The 18,503-nt window shown below is 31.5% G+C and overlaps 1 protein-coding gene across 4 annotated transcripts; it reads right to left on the reverse strand.

The window, feature by feature from the left end:
- Positions 1-7,853: 7,853 nt before the first annotated feature.
- On the reverse strand, positions 7,854-14,078 carry LOC133674821 (pentatricopeptide repeat-containing protein At3g59040). 4 transcript variants are annotated; one of them, XM_062096093.1, is made up of 8 exons: positions 13,898-14,078; positions 13,010-13,322; positions 12,135-12,425; positions 10,921-11,169; positions 10,161-10,285; positions 9,474-9,572; positions 8,359-9,054; positions 7,854-8,117 (listed from the first exon to the last, which is right to left on the reverse strand). In XM_062096093.1, the coding sequence occupies exons 1-7, from the start codon at positions 13,951-13,953 to the stop codon at positions 8,394-8,396; spliced, it is 1,794 nt and encodes a 597-aa protein (XP_061952077.1). In that variant the 5' UTR covers positions 13,954-14,078; the 3' UTR covers positions 7,854-8,117; positions 8,359-8,393. The 4 variants fall into 4 exon arrangements, with proteins under 4 accessions (XP_061952077.1, XP_061952085.1, XP_061952094.1 ...); XM_062096101.1 differs by lacking the exon at positions 7,854-8,117 and adding an exon at positions 13,698-13,775 and having other exon boundaries at positions 8,178-9,054; positions 13,898-14,051; XM_062096110.1 differs by lacking the exon at positions 7,854-8,117 and adding an exon at positions 13,698-13,749 and having other exon boundaries at positions 8,178-9,054; positions 13,898-14,045.
- Between the last annotated feature and the right edge of the window lie 4,425 nt (positions 14,079-18,503).

Here is an 18,503-nt window from a genome sequence, read left to right on the forward strand (position 1 = left end):
CTTTTAGGGGCATAATTAGAATAATCTATCTCTAGTTAGATGAAGCCTCCTCAAAAAAATTAAATTTGTTTTAAATTAATATTTTTTATAGTATTTTTATATCATTTAAATATTAAAAATAATTTTTAAAAAATAAAAAAATATTATTTTGATGTATTTTCAAATAAAAATTACTTTAAAAAAAAATCACAACCACACTGTCAAACACATCAAAAGCTACAAGAAAAACTGTCTCACATGATCATCATGGCTTTGGCAAGCAAAGTGGATAAAGTTTGATAACGCGATGAAGCATTTCATGGGTAGAGTTTCGTGGATTTTTAGTCTTTTTGGAGTAGCCTTGTTCATGGGTATTGTTTTGTGGATGAAGGGGTATCAACCTTGTTCATGGGTATTGTTTTGTGGATGAAGGGGTATCAACCTTGTTCATGGGTATTGTTTGGTGGATTTTTAGTTTTGTTTTGGAGAATAAATCATTTTCGAATCTTTTAATCGAAATTCTAACCAAATAATTAATTAGCTTACAGTTTCCATCTCTTCATATATATATAACTGCATGCACTTTTCCTCAAATGGATCTGCCAACCTACTTCTTCATACATCTGCTTGACCATGCATGATTTGGAGTTGAAGCAGCAGTCTCCGAAACATATATATATAAACAAGAGATTGGTGGATTCATTGTCCTGGATGATTAACCAGTCATGAGGGAAAAGGAACCGCTAATTAGGAGTTACCAAGATGAGAAATTACACCAGTTTCAATAATTTTTCAGCCACACATTAATGTGCCAACGTTATCAATGTCTAGAACCTGGAATCGCCATGTTTTGGTAAGAAAATAAGCTGTAGAACAAATTTTACAAGCAGCATCGGAACTTGAAAAATCATCTGACAGTGAGTTGAAGCATCTTGGACACAAAAGAAAGTTAACATGTCCGGGGTTTTTTCCAGCTAGCTGTCACTTGGCTTTCATTTTGAAACCTGGCTGGCAAACAAGATGATCTCACACGGATAGCCTGTGGCTTCAGTAACTCTTAGCTTGAGTACCCTGATCAGCAAACCGTTTCCACCCTTCAGCAGATCATCTTTGGCATCACTATCTGAAGTATCAGTCGGTGAACGAGTCTCGATCGGTGGATCAAGAGGAATTGATTTCAAGGGGTGGTTATGGGGTGGGACAATGTGATAATGTTAACGTCAAAGCGCAGCGTTTTTTTGGCTTTCTTCACATGATTAGTGCCCTTACCAGTTTCTAATGATGCTAGACTTGAAGAAGCTATCTCGGTCATCTTCTTCCCGGAGCTGAAGTGCGGCTGCCGCTCTTTATGAGATGTATATGTGTCATCTTCATCCGCATTAGTCCACTCTATATTCAGATCAAAAGAATGACCACCATCAATTGAGGCTCCCATCTCCTTGCCACACACAGTAGAATTTCTCTTTGCCTCATAAGATTCTGGGGTTTTATTGCTGTTAAAGAAACTAGGCGCTGCTTCTTGATTTGTCCAAGAAACTGTCCTCTGACGTTTTTGAGCACCTTGATCATTGCCGTTCTCCACTCCTGCATGTCCTCTTCCAGATTCTATTGAATTACTCGCTAACATTTCCTTGCCACTTCCACTAGAATTTCTCTTTGCCTCATCATAAGATTCTAGGGTTTTGTTGCTGTTAAAGAAACTAGGCCCTGCTTCTTGATTTGTCCAAGAAACTGTCCTCTGACGTTTTTGAGCACCCTCACCATTGCCATTCTCCAGTAGTACTCCTGCATCTCCTCTTCCAGATTTTATTGAATTTCTCTCTTTCCTTTTCAACTGGCATACTACATGATCGCTAGTATTATCAGGAAGACTAATCTCAAGCATATGCCAACTTACTCTACCTCCATTATGGCTCTTGTTACTCTTGTAAACAAATCTTTTCTTTGACCCAATGTTCTTTTTTGTCTCACTACATGTCATGCTACGAAGCGCACATTCTTGATGCCAGGTACCAATATTATTACCAACTGACCTATCAATTCTTGAGCTTCCATGATCAGTGCCACTCTTCTTCTTCAATCTTGTAAAGAAAAAAAGAGACCAAGGTCTTGGTCTATTTTTCTCTTCAATCTGTCTCCGCCAAATTCCTTCCATATCTCCTCAGGTTCTCTGCCATAAAGATCACATTCCCGTACTGCATATGGACATGGCAGTGGCTCGTTCTTGCCTTTCTTGGAGAGATAATAAATGGCCAGTACTTCATCGGAGGGAGTAAATCTGCACCCAGTTGGCATTTGGCGTTGAACAAGCCCGTACCTCCTGGCTGGATCATTTGAGTCTTGCATTGTAATCTTGATCTTTGATCTCTAAAGATCAGGAAGAGAGATTCCCCAACTTCTTCAAATGGAATGAAAGAGAAGAACTTGCTAGTTTTTCAAATGAGAAACAAGAGATTTAATGCTATGGTTTTTTGAGATAAAGAGAGATTTTTCAAGGGAATCTGCAGAGAGAAAGGAGTGATCTTTTTAGTAGTTAGCAAACATGAGAAAAAGAAAACGTTTTTATTCTAGAAAATTTAAGACCTTGATCAAGAGATTGAGAAAGTAATAAAGAATCTGGACTTGGACTTCACTTGCTGATGACAATTAACCAGCTCTCTAATCTTTCTTTGTTTCAAAGTTATTAAGTTTGAATAACAAAACTTAGATCACAAGTTATATACATTTAATCAAATTAATTCATCCCAGTTGACTAAATTCAAAATAATAATTATTTCAAGATTTTTTTTAAAATAAAATGATATTATATTTTTAAAAAATTAATTAAATTAAATTAATGGAGTCATACCAGGTTAGTTTTTACCATCTTGTTTAATTTTTTAAAAAAAACATACCAAATTAAATATATCGATATAAAAACACTAATTTAAATGAGTAAATGGTGAGCATTAAGAAAATAATAAGAAATTTTTTAATTATATATATATATATATTTAAAAAAATGCTTATCATATTTTTTTGAACATTTAATATTACTCTTTTGGATATTCAAATTATGTGTAGTCAAGTTTGGGCTTAACGATTGGGGAGGGAGTTGATCATGCTAGCCTTAGAGCTTCCCAGAGTCATGTCTAGGCTTTGGAAGTCCTATTTAGGGCTTCCCCTCTCAAGGGCGGGCAGCCAATTTGGGGCGCGTGACAAGTTATTTTGGTGTTCATTTAAGCTCACATATAGAGACCAGTTGCTTGCACTTGAAGGCGAATATTTAGGTTTAGTCTCCTTCTAAAGTGACATTGCACGCCCTTCACGCGCCTTTTCTGCTCTCCAAAGTTTTCTTTCTCTGTAAACTCATAGCTTTCATTTATATCTATATTATTTTTTTTAAAGTATTTTTAATTTAAAAATATTTTAAAATAATATTTTTTTAATTTTTAAAATTTATTTTTAAAATTAACATATAAAACAATTTAAAATCACCAAAAAAATTTAAAGTAAAAAAAATAAAAATAATTATTTTTTTAAAGAATTTTTAAAATGCAAAAATAAACAGGGTCTTAGTACCTTATTATCTACTCTACACAATAATAATGCAATGTTTTAAATTGTATTTAACTTCAAAAAATATTATTATTATTATGTTTTTTCAAGTTAAACAATGTTATTAAACCATGTAAACAAACAAAATCTTAGGTACTGTTTGTTTTTGCAATGCAAAAACGCTTTTAAAAAATTGATTTTTTTTATGCTTAAAATTAATTTATATTTTTTATTTTTTAGATTATTTTAATTTGCTGATATTAAAAATAAATTTTAAAAAATAATATATATATATATATATATATATATATTATTTTAATATATTTCCAAACAAGAAAAACACATCCATGCACAATATCTCACCCTACCAAATTAATTTTACAAAGAGAACATGGTAGTGTTACCTCCTCCTCCTCCTCCCTTTCTTCTAATATTTTGGAACTAATTTATATATTAATTTACTTTAAATCAAATCAAATTCATTCTCTATCTCTCTCTAATAAAAATAAGAGAAGAAAAAACCTAGTGTGACCCTGCTAATTTGATGAGTTAATCTAAAAATCCGGTTGACTTGGTTAAAAATTCAACTGTAACTCATTAATTTTTTTAATTAAAATAATATTTTTTTAAAATTAACTCAGATAATTCGATGACGCAGTTAAAATCCAGAATCCAGGTGTCCCTGCCACCAAGCCGGTTCTACGAACTATGGTTAGAAGTGTTCTAGCGACCGATGCACTTTCTTTCTTTTTTTAAAAAAAAAAATAATAATAATTTTGAGACACCTAGGCTAAGCTTCACTGGCCTAGGCGCAAACAAGTGGGCAGTAGCCTGCACTTTCTTTCTTTTTTTTAAAATAATAATAATAATAATAATAATTTTGAGACACCTAGGCTTAAGCTTCACTGGCCTAGGCGCAAACAAGTGGGCAGTGCCCTGACCCAATTTTTATTTTTTGTGATTTTAAAATTTTTAATTTGTATTTGTTTTTTAAAATCCTCCAAAATTAATTCCTATTTTCATGAAAAAATAAATAAATTATTTTTAATGTATTTTGGATGATGTGTAACTGTGTATCCTTACAATTACTGATGAATTCCGAAATATTTGTTATAACAAATGCTGAAAAGGTGAATACAACATAAACATTTATTTAATAAAAAAGCTTGTGCAACATACTATGGATCCAAAATGAAATATTCTCCTATAATAATTTTATTGATTTTAACAAATCAAATTACTTTTTTAACATAAAAAAATTATGCAATAGAGAAATTAAAAAAAAAGCTAGAAATATTTTTCTTGATTTTAAAAATAAAAATCAAATTCACAATCCCCAATAAAAAATGAATTTTATTAAAATTTTCCTCCAAATGAAATTAGAACCATTTTTTTATTAAAATCTTCTATCATATTAATATTTTTTTCCTTTTAAATTTAAACTATCGGATTTTTAACTAATATTTACTTTAATTATCATAAAAGTAGATTAAAATATAAAAAAGGTATTGAAAGCGGACCTACAGCCTACAGGAACACGCAAGGCCATTTACCAGTGTAGAACCAAAACTTTCTTGATTTAGTCTTCTGAAAAAGGAAACATTGTCAATTGTCAAATCTAAAATCTGTTTCATTGCTTAATCTTCGAACTCCATGCGAGGATCCAGCTAGAACCCACAGAATTTAAGGTTCTATTTAGAACATTGACACAAGAAATTAGGAGAAGCAAATACCATAATCAACAGGAAAGTCTCTTCTTCTTGCTGTAGACAAAATCCTGCAGCACTGGTCCTGTAACCTTGTAGATATGATCGATTGACCTGAACCTCTTGTTCTTTCTCTTGGGATAAGTCTCTTCTTCGTCTTCTTCTTCAGAGATGGTATAAAAAAGTGAACGGTGATTGCTTGCATCACCCTGATATGATCCTTGTTCTGCTTCGTCTTTCTTGTTGTTTTTGACCTTGATCAGCTTGTCATCCCTGTTGCTCATCTGCACTAGTAGCCAAGCCAAGTCTATTTCTAGCTCTGAGAAGCTCATGATCATCTTCTGAGTTCTTCCATCTTTGCATGACACTGGAAATTTAGCCATCGTATCTTGTCGTCGGAGAAGAGAAGAGGGAGGGAGGGATGCTTGAGTTTGGAGATTCGGTCTGATCTTGCGTATTTATATAGGAGGAGACATTCAGCATCCGTGTCTTCCTGGGAATTGATGAATTATAAGTCGGTTAGGAAAAATAATTTTTTAAAAACTTTGTTTCTTCTCAGGCGATTATGGGATTGGGACTTAACGACATGTGTCAGATCAAATAATTTTTAATATAAAAAATATTCGGATAATGATAATATTTTTAAATAAGTAAAAGAAATATGTTGAGTTATTACTTGTGTTCAATAAATTTAATTAATTTAATAATATAATAAAAAATAGATAATAATAACAAATAAATCATACAAAACAAAATTGATAGGAGTTAATTTGGGTTAGCTTGTAAACCCTACAACTCGGCACGTAAAATTAGGATAATTCAATAAAAAAAATAATGAAGTTTAATTTTTAACAAATCTAATATTGAAATATAAAATTAAAAAAAATTCAATTGTAAAAAGGGTTTTAAAAAAGTCATAAGTTATCCCACGCTAACTTTTCAAACTCATGATCTAGGTTTTGAGATCAAAATTACTCCATAAAAAGCAAACCTGGAAAAATCATGAAGTCAAATCCTCGATCAATAAAATACTAAGGGATGAAATTAAAAAATAAAGTTTCAATAAAAAAAGATTCAAAACAATAAGGACCAAATTGACATAAAAATAAAATGAAATAAAATGTTAAAGGATGAAACTAAAAAACAAATTCAATTATGAAAATAATTAAAAACAAAGCAAATAGTAATTAAAAAAATAGAGATCAAATTTGACAGATGAAAAATTGGATGATGAAATTAAAAAAACATTTCACTTTTTAAATTGTTTTAAATAAAATAAATGATAATAAAAAGAATAAAAACTAACGATAAACCTGAGGTCCATTAAGCACATATGGGCACCCGAATTCAAAAACTATCGTGAAAGCTAGCACTTATCCACCAGCTAACATTGTAACCTTCATCCGAAGAGCGCAGACTATCCCACGAGCCGACAACTTTTCATTTGAAATTAATATTTTATATTTATTAAGATTCTAAAATGTCTGATCAACTTGATTATAACAAAAAAAATTATAATAAAAATATAAAAAATACTTTAGACACCAATTAAAAAAATTAATTTAGTTATTTTACGGTGTTGTTTTAAAGAAAAAGTTGAAACAACCCCTAAATGTCAAATTGATATTTTTTGCTTTAAAAGATAAGTCAGTAATTTAATTGTCTAAAAGAAAATGAAAGTACCATGTTACCTCAAATAGTCAAGCCAATTGTTTTTCTTGAGAAGGGCCACATCAAAATTTTATTTTTCTAATCTACATTGTCAACAAGTCTAGGTCCACGGTAAATTTGCTATAGGAATTGTGCTGCCTCTTTTATTTTTTTTATAATTCTACCAAAGAAATTATATTTATTAAATTTTAAATTAAATTATTTATGTTGAACTAGTTTAGAGAAGGTCCCGTTACAATGCGAATTGAATCAAGATTTTTTTTAATGTAAAGAAATGTGTAAGTCATTGAAATTATTTAATATTATTATTAAATTCAATCCCGCATGTTAATTTTAAAATCTCTAATTCTAACTTCATATCTAACTCAAGTTTAAAACTAAATCATATGAAAATTATTTTAACATGACTTAGTTGGCTTGATAGGTCAAAAAGTAACATGGACAATTAGTAAAAGATATGGTTTGGATTTAAAAAAAAAGAGTCAATATGACTTTTTTTTAAATATTAAAACATTAACATATTGAATTAACTTGAGTTTCGTGACTTAACCCATGAAATTCACGATTTAGATGATGAACTCCACTAGGTTTAATAATATTTTTTTTAAAATATATATATTTTTACTTAATAATACGATAATAAAAAAAACACTTTTAAAATCAAGCACAAACTAAATGTTTGAACTTTTATTTTGAGACTACGATAACCTAAAAAAAACAAGCTAAAAAAATTTATAAAGACAAACTTTAAATTAAAAAAATATTAAATGATAAAATTAAAAAAATAATAATAAACAGAAAGGGAAAAAAAAGGGAAATGAATAAAAAAAAACACCCACCTCCTTCACAATTCATATACACCATAAAGGAGGAGATAGGAAATTTAACTTCTACTTTAAATCAATATCTAATTACTTATTATTCATAAAAAAAAATCAGTAAACATGGAATACGGCCATCTTTTTGTGTAATTCAAATGCTGTTCTTTTATTGATAGAAAATCTTCAAATCACTGATTATTTTAACAAAAGATTTGTTTGATGGCATGGTGTTACATAGTGCTGTGCGGTCACCAGACAATACACAAACCAGTACCCAGTAAAGATATCAACTTTGTGCCTCCCTCGGCTCATCCACGGCAGCTTCAAGCGTTTCTGTGACATATTCTTCAACTTGCAACCCATTGTACGGTTTTGACAACTGGTATCCTAAACGCAAACTAACCTGTAGAGAGATGGGACGTCATGGTTCCATTAACAAGAATAAAAACAGCAAATTCAAGTGTTGAAGGAAACTTCCAAGTATTTTGGGTTCTATCAGAAAGATTTCCCTTCCCACCTTAAATGGTTGAAGTTCTCTCATACACTATTATATATATTTGTAATAAAAAAGAAAAAGATTTCATAAGAATAAAATACACAAAAAAATTGATTTGCCATGAAGCAACTCTAGCTGATTATGTTACCTAAACATATTTCACAGCCGAAAACTGTCCACGAATTACAAATCAATGACCGTAAGTGCATGTAGTGCTTCCAAGTTATGTTGATTATCCCCATCAAGAAATATCAGGTCTTCGCACTCTTTACTGTATGAAACTGTCTTTGCTGTATCATCCACTCCATCACAATCATCCTCGTCATCATTCTTGTCAGCTTCTTCATAGTCATCCTCATCATCTGTTTCATCATCACTGCCATCCTCATCTGCAAACCTAGAAGCCCCGTTAATGCTTTGTATACCACAATCATCTGGATATCCTACAAGTTGACTGGCTTCCTTTAGTTCATCCTGTGTCTTGGCCAGAGATAGAAGAATGTTCTGTGCCTTCTGGTCAGGAGGGACCCCATGATGCTCCATTTCCTTGTACCAAATAACAGCACTGCCAAAATCCTTGTTCTTACCATATGCGTCCATTATTGTAGTGAGAATTGTCTGGTTTGCTTTGATACCGTTTAACTGCATTTCTTCATATATTTCCATCATCTTTTCAAGATTATTTACCTTGGCATGCCCTTTGATCAGTGCCCCATAAGTGATGATGTTGGGTTTAAGACCATCTTGTCTCAGTCTTTTGAAGAAATTTTCAGCACCCTCCATATCAGAAGCATTCACATATGCTGATAACATCGTTGTATAAGAGCAAAGATCTGGGGTGCATCTGCATTACATATAGCCAGAAGTATGCCATCTTCAATAAAAAGTTTGACTAACATACAACTTGCACAAACAGAAGTACTTGCAATGCGTGTGGCTGGACTCACTTTCTATAATCTGTTTGTATATGCATGTGATTGGTCAATTACAGTGATTAACTTGAAGAGTGGTATCCTTACAGACCAAAATATATGAATGTAACCTTGCAATTTGTGGCTGTATTTCAAAAAACTCAAAGTGTGGACATATGGGATACATAAAAGAAAAGAGAAAATATGGTATGCCACCCCAAGATCAATTGATATGTTATGTAGGCCCTGTTTGTTTATAAACAAACATACACGTAGATTGCTTAAACAGAACTCCATCAGTAACATGATATTGAGAAATGAACTATGTTTGTTTCAGATTGGGAAACATTACCTGTCTCTTCTCATGCTCTTGAACACCACCCGAGCTTGCTCCACCATTCCGGAGATAGCAAATGCATCGAGCAAGATGTTATAAGCTTTGTGGCTTGGCCTACAAGATAGCACAACAGTATGGTAACTCCCACAATTAACAATATGCTATTAAATTTACAGCATTATCTAGCTGTTGAACAATGAGCTCCAGACTTGTCTTGTGCAGTAAGCAGAAAAATCTGAAACAGAAATATGAGAACTTGAAAAAACTTCAATCTAAAACATGATGCTGACAAAAGGTTTATCCTGCATACAACAAGATGTATTGGACTAATGGAAGGTCTTTTCATCAGTTTTTCTTCCTGGTCGGAGTTCACTAGATGATAGTTAATGCTTGTGTTAGATTGGCTCATATCTAATGTTTAAGGGAAAGTTTCACCCTAATGCAACACATCTTCAACCTGTGTAAACCATAAGTACTTGAAAACTTCTATGAATCGTGTTGAAAACTTGACTAATAATGAGAAGTCTTTTTCGAGGACTTGAGTTTCTTTAATTTATTTTTGATAATTATGTACATGCAATTGTGTATACATTTTGGCAGGAGATGGGGGGGGGGATTAACACAATTATCATGATAGAACTCAAACCATGCGCAAACTGTCCAACATCATTACAGAAAATAAAACTTGTAGTTTCTACTCACCTGACACCAGCATCCAGCATCTCTTCAAAAACAGCTAAAGCTTCTTCTTCCCTTCGAGCTCTCCCATAAGCTTTAATGAGCAATGCGTAGCTCACAACATCAGGTCGAAGGCCAGATCTTTGCATCTAGAATTATGCAATTTACTTCAAAATCTGGTAAGTTTATTACAAAAGGATAATAAAAGGAAAGACAAAATGGAAATACTGAAAAATAGATAAACCGAACCCTTAATCACCACAGAAACCTTATAAGACTATCTGGGCATGTCTAAAAAGGTGGGTAGTAGCATCCATGCACAACTAATTAAGTTCTTCACTCAAATTGCATGGTAAAATATTCATCACAACCATCTTGATGTATGAAGCAGAAACAATTTTCATCCATTCCCTACCACATATGTACCACATATCTTATTACATCCTGATATTAATAAAAAAAAAAACAATTAGCACTTCCAAAGTTCTGCATCCCAGAAAAATTCCCACAGACCGATTGAAAATGTCCAACTGTCTTGGCCTCAGAAGAAGGCCACCAGCAAGCATGCATATTACATATGAAGTCTAAAGAAACCCCCCTTTTTTTTCCTGTTTACTTCTATACTAGCATACTAAAAGATTGTTCACCCTCTCGTTACTGAACAGTGTCTCAAGAGTATTGGTATCATTGGATGTAATTGAATATTGACTTGCATGGTCAAAATGTCTCTTTTTTCTTAATCCAAGAATATGAAATATAGATTAGATAATTCCTCGAATATTACCTGGTCATAGATCTTCGAAACCTCCTTATAATTAGTTTCAAATGACATTAGACTGTTATAAGTAACAGTGGATTGTGGAACTCCTCGCTCAGCCATCAGCGCAAATACTTTACGAGCCTTTTCATAATTCCCAGCCTTTTTCTGCACATATATCATCATATGGAACATTTTTTGATCTGGTTCCAAAGGTGATTTTTCTTTATTGAGAAGAGTCTCAAAAACTTCTTCAGCTTCCTTAAATTTGTTTCCCTGGAGTAAAATCCCAAAGAAAATCACTAAACTGAAAGGTGTATCAAACAAAAACATCCACTTTGCGATTTAAGGCCCATGAAAAGGATAACCCAAGGAAAACAATTACGGATAGTAGCATGTCAAGTCATTTGCATCCCATATGCCTCAACCAAAAAATCTGTAGGTACTCTACCTTAAATGGGTAATAATCTGACGAGATGTAAAAAAAAACAATTACTCCAAGAAAAGTGCTTTCATTGAATTACATATAAATCCATATAAAATCCCACATTTACAATCATGAAAAGCAATGCAGAAAACCTCCAGCTGGTTCTACATGCATAGACACACAGATCACAGTCGATATCTATGTAGAATTCATAGTATTTCAGTAAGGGTCCATTTGAATGAGTTTTTCCTATATTTGCTTCAGATCACAACACATGGAAACCTCTGAAACAGATACATAAATCAAGCATGCACTCATTCACACGCACATAAAACTTGTCTTTTCCTTGAATTTGACGTGAATGTGATGACATGGAACCTCTGAAACATAGTGATATAGACACTCATTCACACAGGGTATAAGCAAAACATAACTATCACAATTTAATCCTACTTTAAGCTGCAGACTAAATTTTAATAGCAAATGTGAAACAATAAATGCAAGTTTTTGAGACTTCTAAAACATCAAATGGTGATGGTCAAACTCTCTTTAGTTCTGCGCCTATTTCATGATTCAAAGGTTCCAACCATGCCAGGGAGAAATTAAATACTTCAGCTGTCAACCTAGCCCAAATTTCTAGGGACATTGCAATTTCCTTTGTCATTGTCTCGTAAGATAGGTACATAGCTTAGTATTTTAATGAGTTCATTAGAATATGGATCACAAAATCTGAGTGTGAAATCAAACTCACAAATAAGTCAAGTAAAAACACAAATGAAAACAAAGATGAGGTGTTTTTAGAAAGGTATGCTACCTCAACAAATGTTTTCAGTATTATTTGATACGTCAAAGCAGAGGGCTCAGGGCCTGAGGTCTGCATCCTCCGAAAGATGGCTTCAGCATTGTTATATCGGCCTCCTCTTCCATATGCCTCCATAAGTGCAGTGTGTGATACAACATTTGGCACATAACCATTCCCATTCATAGATCTCAAAACCATTTCAGCCCCATTGAAATCCCCTAGCTTTCCATAAGCAGTGATAAGCATAAGGAAATCCATTTCGTTGAAATCCCACCAATGCTGTGACTGAAGCCATTCTAAAATCTAGCAGATAAAGTAGATTAGCATGCAAAACACACAGTCTAAACATCCAAATCATAGAAACACTAGCAGGAATGAGTTCGGGACAGCTACTCAATTTTTTTGTCATAGAAAAGGAGAAATTAAATCAATGAGCCACCTCTTATATATCCCTGTTCTTAAAAGAAAAAAATGCTACCTAATAGACGCAAGGTTCCTTAAAACCAAAATGCTGACACCCTAGGTTTGATAAACAAGCATAACCATATTTTTCCTTCTGAAATAATAGAACAGTTGAGATGATCAACTGAAACAATACATAGGCTATGCCTTTAAGAACCAGTGGTTCTCATGCATCCCAATCTTTATGAGAGGGATTTTTCAATCCATTATATGATATGAATACAATCTATTATCCTCAGGAAGTGATTGAGCACTAAACCCTGAAAGGTACTGTAACTCAGTCACAACTCCTTGTGCTTAGATTCATAATCTGAACTTCACTCTATAAATGGTCAAAATCTTTTAACTTTTACTCTCTTGAGTTTATACTGCTAATAATTATCTCAACAATTTACACAAAAAGCACTAGCTCCTTTATTGCATACCTCACTAACAAGATCCCATTTCTTTAGCTGCTTAAACCTAACTAATGTGCCCAAAACCAGGTCTCTAGGAAGACCATCTTTCTTGATTCTCTCCCTTCTAAGCACAGAAACTGCAGAACCTGTATCCTCGATTTGCTTCATAAGTCTCCTCCAATTCTTCTGATCAGCTTCATCGGACGCATCTTTAAATACTTCCACTTTCCTTCTCTTTTGCAAAAACTTTCTAGGAGACAACATGCCCATAGACACTACTTCCAATCTTCGATGGATTTTAATGTTTGCGATGAAAGGATTAGCATGCATTTTTGGCTGGCTGAAACATAAAGCAATATACGAGCACTGTTATCTCTCTACGATCAAAGCAAACCTCGAAAAATTAGACCCAATATGGTGCTTTTCATGTTTGAAATTTTTTTTGGCTGTAGCCCAGTTTCTTTAGAAATAACAAACAAAGAAGCACCACTCAGCTCAGAAATTATTTTAAGCAATAGAATTGGTTGATACAACTAACAAGAAGCAACCCAATAGCATATAAGGAGACACCATTTGCAATGACAAACACACAAATCATCCCATGACCGGACCACGATATGGCATGTGATAAGATGCAGAATAATCTGATTCCCACCTCAAAAATGCTACTTTTGAGGTAAAACTTTCTTTAATTTCAGTGGAAAGAAACACTCACAAGCTAAGAATTCAAAAAATTCAAACTTTTCACTCCTTTCTTTATAAACCACCTGAAAATTGAACGAGCACTTTCTTTCTGCGTTAAATCCAAAAGGGTCAGTTTCAAAACAAAAACAAAACATTTCTTTCTTTCTTGCTAAAGATAAGACTAGAAGGACACAAAATTGAGGTAGGGAGAGAGGGAGAAGGAGAAGAGACCTCCAATTACTAGAAGAAGCAGAGATACAGGGCCTAAGAGATAGGGCTGGGGCCATTTCTTCTATGCAAAAATATTTAATGCCAAGCCAGCTGGGTACTTGCTCGGCTCTTCTTCTTCTTCTATCTTTCCACTCTATCCATAAATTATCTTCAGGCAGAGTGCCAAGTAGTGTATTTGCAAGCGCTTCTTTACTGTTTTCTTTCCGATAATACTCATTAATTTTTGTTTTTCTATTTATAATTAAAGTAAATCCGGCTAAGTCAAAAGTTATCCCATATCAATAATTTAATTGGAATTTAATGGATATCCAGATAATATATAAGAAATTTTTTATAGTTATTTTACTAAATAAATAAGAGATAGGGTATATGTATTACGAATTAAAATCCATAAAAACCCTGAAATATATATTTATATTATATAAATATTTTTATAAAATAATTTTTTTTAATATATTATAAAATACATATCTCATTGTATAATATTAACATTCTATCTTTTAAAATAAATATACATACTTCAAATAAATAAATAAATATATTAATTATTTTAGTTTTTATTGAATAATAAATAATAAATATTCATATGAATACTCAAAACTCAATGAATAGTTTATATATCTAAATTTTTTATCCAATAAATAATAGATATAATATGAATATTAAAAAATCTAACTCTTAAGTATTGTTGTCATTCTACAAGTCACCAAATCAATGTGTTTTAATTTTTTTAAATGAAATCATTTTATAAAAAATTTAAATCTTAAACTAGGTTATTATCAAAGGTATGGGTTGATTCATTAAGTCTATTAGATCAATTCTAAATTGACTTTATTTACATACTGCCCAGGTTAGAGAACAAGTTAGTTGGATCCTGAGTTAACTTGTCAAATCAAACTAAGTTTAATATATGTGTTTATAACAATTAACATAATTTTTTTTCCTTTTCTTTTTACAATGATAATACATTCACACATTAAAACTTACTGATATTTTACAAATTTAGACCTCATGGTAGATAACTAGTGAACAAATGGTAGGTAAATTTGTATATGTGTGTGTGTCTATATATATATATAACTTAAATAAATAACCTATAATAGTGATAGTAAAGTTAAACTATCATTTCATTTCATAGACATTCAACTAATTCTAGATTCTTAGATAAATTTTTTATATCCAGTACATTAAATCTTAGGAGAATTTCTGAAATTCTCCCGGTAATAAATATATTTTACCACACAAACTCATCTAAAAAATCAATATTTGATATTTAAAGTACCAGTTTCCAAAACATTGATTATACCACAAGTATACTTAAACTATTATATACAAATATTAACCAGCTTTCTCTACCAACTTCTCCAACATTCTTATCTATAACCAAAAACATTTAGAATGAATTGATTGTTCTTGAAATAGATTTTATTATAAACAAAAACTATTTTATTGATGATTTTTATAGTATCTATAACTTTGAAAAGATATCTTAGTTCTTTAAAAATTTCATGAAAGAAAGACATGGAATATAAAAATATTTTTATAATTTTGTTGCATTACATAAAATCCAAATTTTATTTTTTAATTGATTTAAATCATTTTATGTATTTGAATACCATATTACATATTCATTTTCAAAGCATGCATGTCCTTTAACATGTAGAAATAAAACTCATGTTTCAAAACTTACCAGTAGTACTTTTGAGTCTGAATATCTATCCTTGAGAAACCTTAAAATCATTTATAATAGTTAGATTGTAGATGTTGCTTCTTGGAAAAACCCAAGTGAAGACATCACTACAAACACCAAACACGTTATCCAACAAAACAACTTTACCAATAACAACCTCAATACCATATGAAAACAATTGCCTAAAACAGAGAAACAAATCCAAAAGACTATTGTTTCTCCAGTTGAAACTATAAAACCTTTAGACCAGAAGTTAAAAAACTCAGTATCAAACCATACCAAATTACAAGAACTAGCCAAACTTAATTTCAAAACAACAAAAATGATTTTTTTAAAAGCCATTAACGATCACCTTAACCACTTTAAAGTTTTGCCCTCCAACTGATTGTTCTTGACTCCCCCACAAGTCAGTAATAATCCCTAAATCTCCAAAGCCACATAAAGGATGTTCATAATTATCAAACCCGAACCATTAATAAATAAGCCTTTCAGGAAGAAACTCCTAAAATTAATAAACTTGTTTAGAGAAATCTTACTCCTAAAACAACCATCGCTCCTAATATATCCCTCAATAATAAACTAGTTGTTATAAACCGACACAGATTCAATACATCTTCCTTCTATGAATGGAACATAGATGGAATGTCCAAATACAATATCCTAAACACCTTACAACAAATGACCATAATTGTCAATGCCTACAAAACCCCAAACTAGAACTTCAAATAAAGCTATAGTCGAACTCTTTATAATTGGTTTTTCTGACCAGTTACAAAGATGATGAGATTATCATCTCACTGAAACCCAACACCTTGAAATCCTTAACTCCATCCAAATGACTGAAGACCAAATACATATCCTTAACTCTAATGGAAACACCATCCAAGATGCAGTTTCAACCCTCATTTTACCTATTTTTCTATATTTTGTAGGAGATCCTTCTTATCTGAAAGATAAAAATGTTGAACTTTTTTTTCATATTAAATACAAAAAACTCAATGACTTTCAATGATATAAAAAGACTTTTCTTACTCGTGTCATGCTCTAAGAAGATTCAAACCAACCCTTCTAGAAAGAAAAATGACTTATTGGTTTGCCGACGCTCCTAGAAGAAAGAGTCAGGGACAAAATCAAAAACATTTTTGTCTCCAAAACAATCTCTTATGACCAGGTAACATATGGTGAGCTTGTCGATTTTACCTAAAAAAATATATCATAAGATTTGCCAAGACTTTAAACTTTAGAAACACCTAAAGTGGGAAATGAGAAGAGCTAAACTGGAATTGAAAAGTTTTGTCAACAATTTGACCTATCCCTACCGAAGCCAACTTGTAGTGGTTCATGCTCCAAATCTATCACCTCAAAGCCCAACAAACCACCTAATAGAAGATCAACTCATAAACACAAAAAAATGTTTTTATACTAAATCTTAGTCTTACTACAAAAAAACCATTGCAAAACCTATAAAAACCTTTTCAGTCAAAACAAAAACTTAAGCCTAAATTTGACATTAAAAACATTATTTGTTACGAATAAGGCAAGAAAAGTCATATCTCTAAATTTTATTGAATCAGTACAAAGCTACATGAACTATAATTAGAAGAATAAGCCATTCACTATATCCAAAATATTTTGATTGAAGCATCTGAGACTAAATCCAGCTTGTCAGACATTTCTGAAGAACCCTTCCAAATAAATGAGTTAGCAATATCCAATTCTGACCTAGACACATCAAACCATAACATCAAAATAAATAAATGTCTTAATCCTAAATGAAGAATTTATTCTTGAAGCTATCAAAAGACTTAATAATCTTTAATTGCAAAAAAAACCTATATGAACAAACTTATAAGTTCTTATGGTAAGCTAGAGACACTACAATTTGTTCAAAGATAGTCATTATTGTCATCAACTAGTACAAATAACTATGACCTTACCAAAATTCTCAAAAAAAAAATCTAAACATGTTGTTACTATCTCAGATCTATAATATGAAATTAAAACCCTTAAAACTGAACTACAAAACCCCAAACAAGCCCAACAAAAAGACTATACTAGTTTACAACACTTTCTTACTAAGTTAGAAAGCCACTCTGATTCTGAACCAGAATCAGAAGACTAAACCCTAGAGAATTAAATATCGGATCATGCATTGTCAAATATTAAGCACGTTCTTAAAGATTTTCTACATGTTTGAACTCAAATTGCTTTAAAAAACATATTATAAAAATTATAGTAATCTTTTCAAATGATTTTAAAATAGATATTATTGCATTGTTTGATACAAATGAAGATTTGAATTGCATTAAAGAATGAATAGTTCCAAAACAATTTTTACAAAGCACTTTTTAAAAAATTATATAACAAATAATACTAAATTAGTTATTGAATACAAAACTCAAGCATAAGTTTTTAATGATGAGTTTTATCTTCTTTTTTTATCATTACTAATGATATTAATCACATTGTTATTCTTGGCACTTCTTTTATTGACATGATTATTCATTACAAAACTGATCGTGAAAGTATTATTTCAAAAATCAATGATTTGAAACTTGTTTTTCCTTTCTTAGAAAAGCCAAAGACTAGGAATTTAAATCTAAACAATGCATGTTTTATTCATACTCATCACATGAATACATTGATCCGAGGAAAGCAATATCATCTCGTGTATTTTAGACAATATGTCTTTTTACAAAAAAAATAAGCAGCAGTTACAAAATCCTATTTTACAAAAAAAAAATTAGAATTTCAAAGCAAGATAGAAAAAAAGATTTGTTCTGATTTACCAAATGTCTTTTGAAAGAGAAATCATGTTGTTGATCTTTCTTATGATGATAATTTTAATGGAAAAAAATTCTTACAAAAGCAAGACCTATTCAAGTGAATGTTGAATTAAAACAGCATTGTCGACTC

Source organism: Populus nigra, chromosome 1 (assembly GCF_951802175.1).
Source record: "Populus nigra chromosome 1, ddPopNigr1.1, whole genome shotgun sequence".
NCBI classification, from domain to species: Eukaryota; Viridiplantae; Streptophyta; class Magnoliopsida; order Malpighiales; family Salicaceae; genus Populus; species Populus nigra.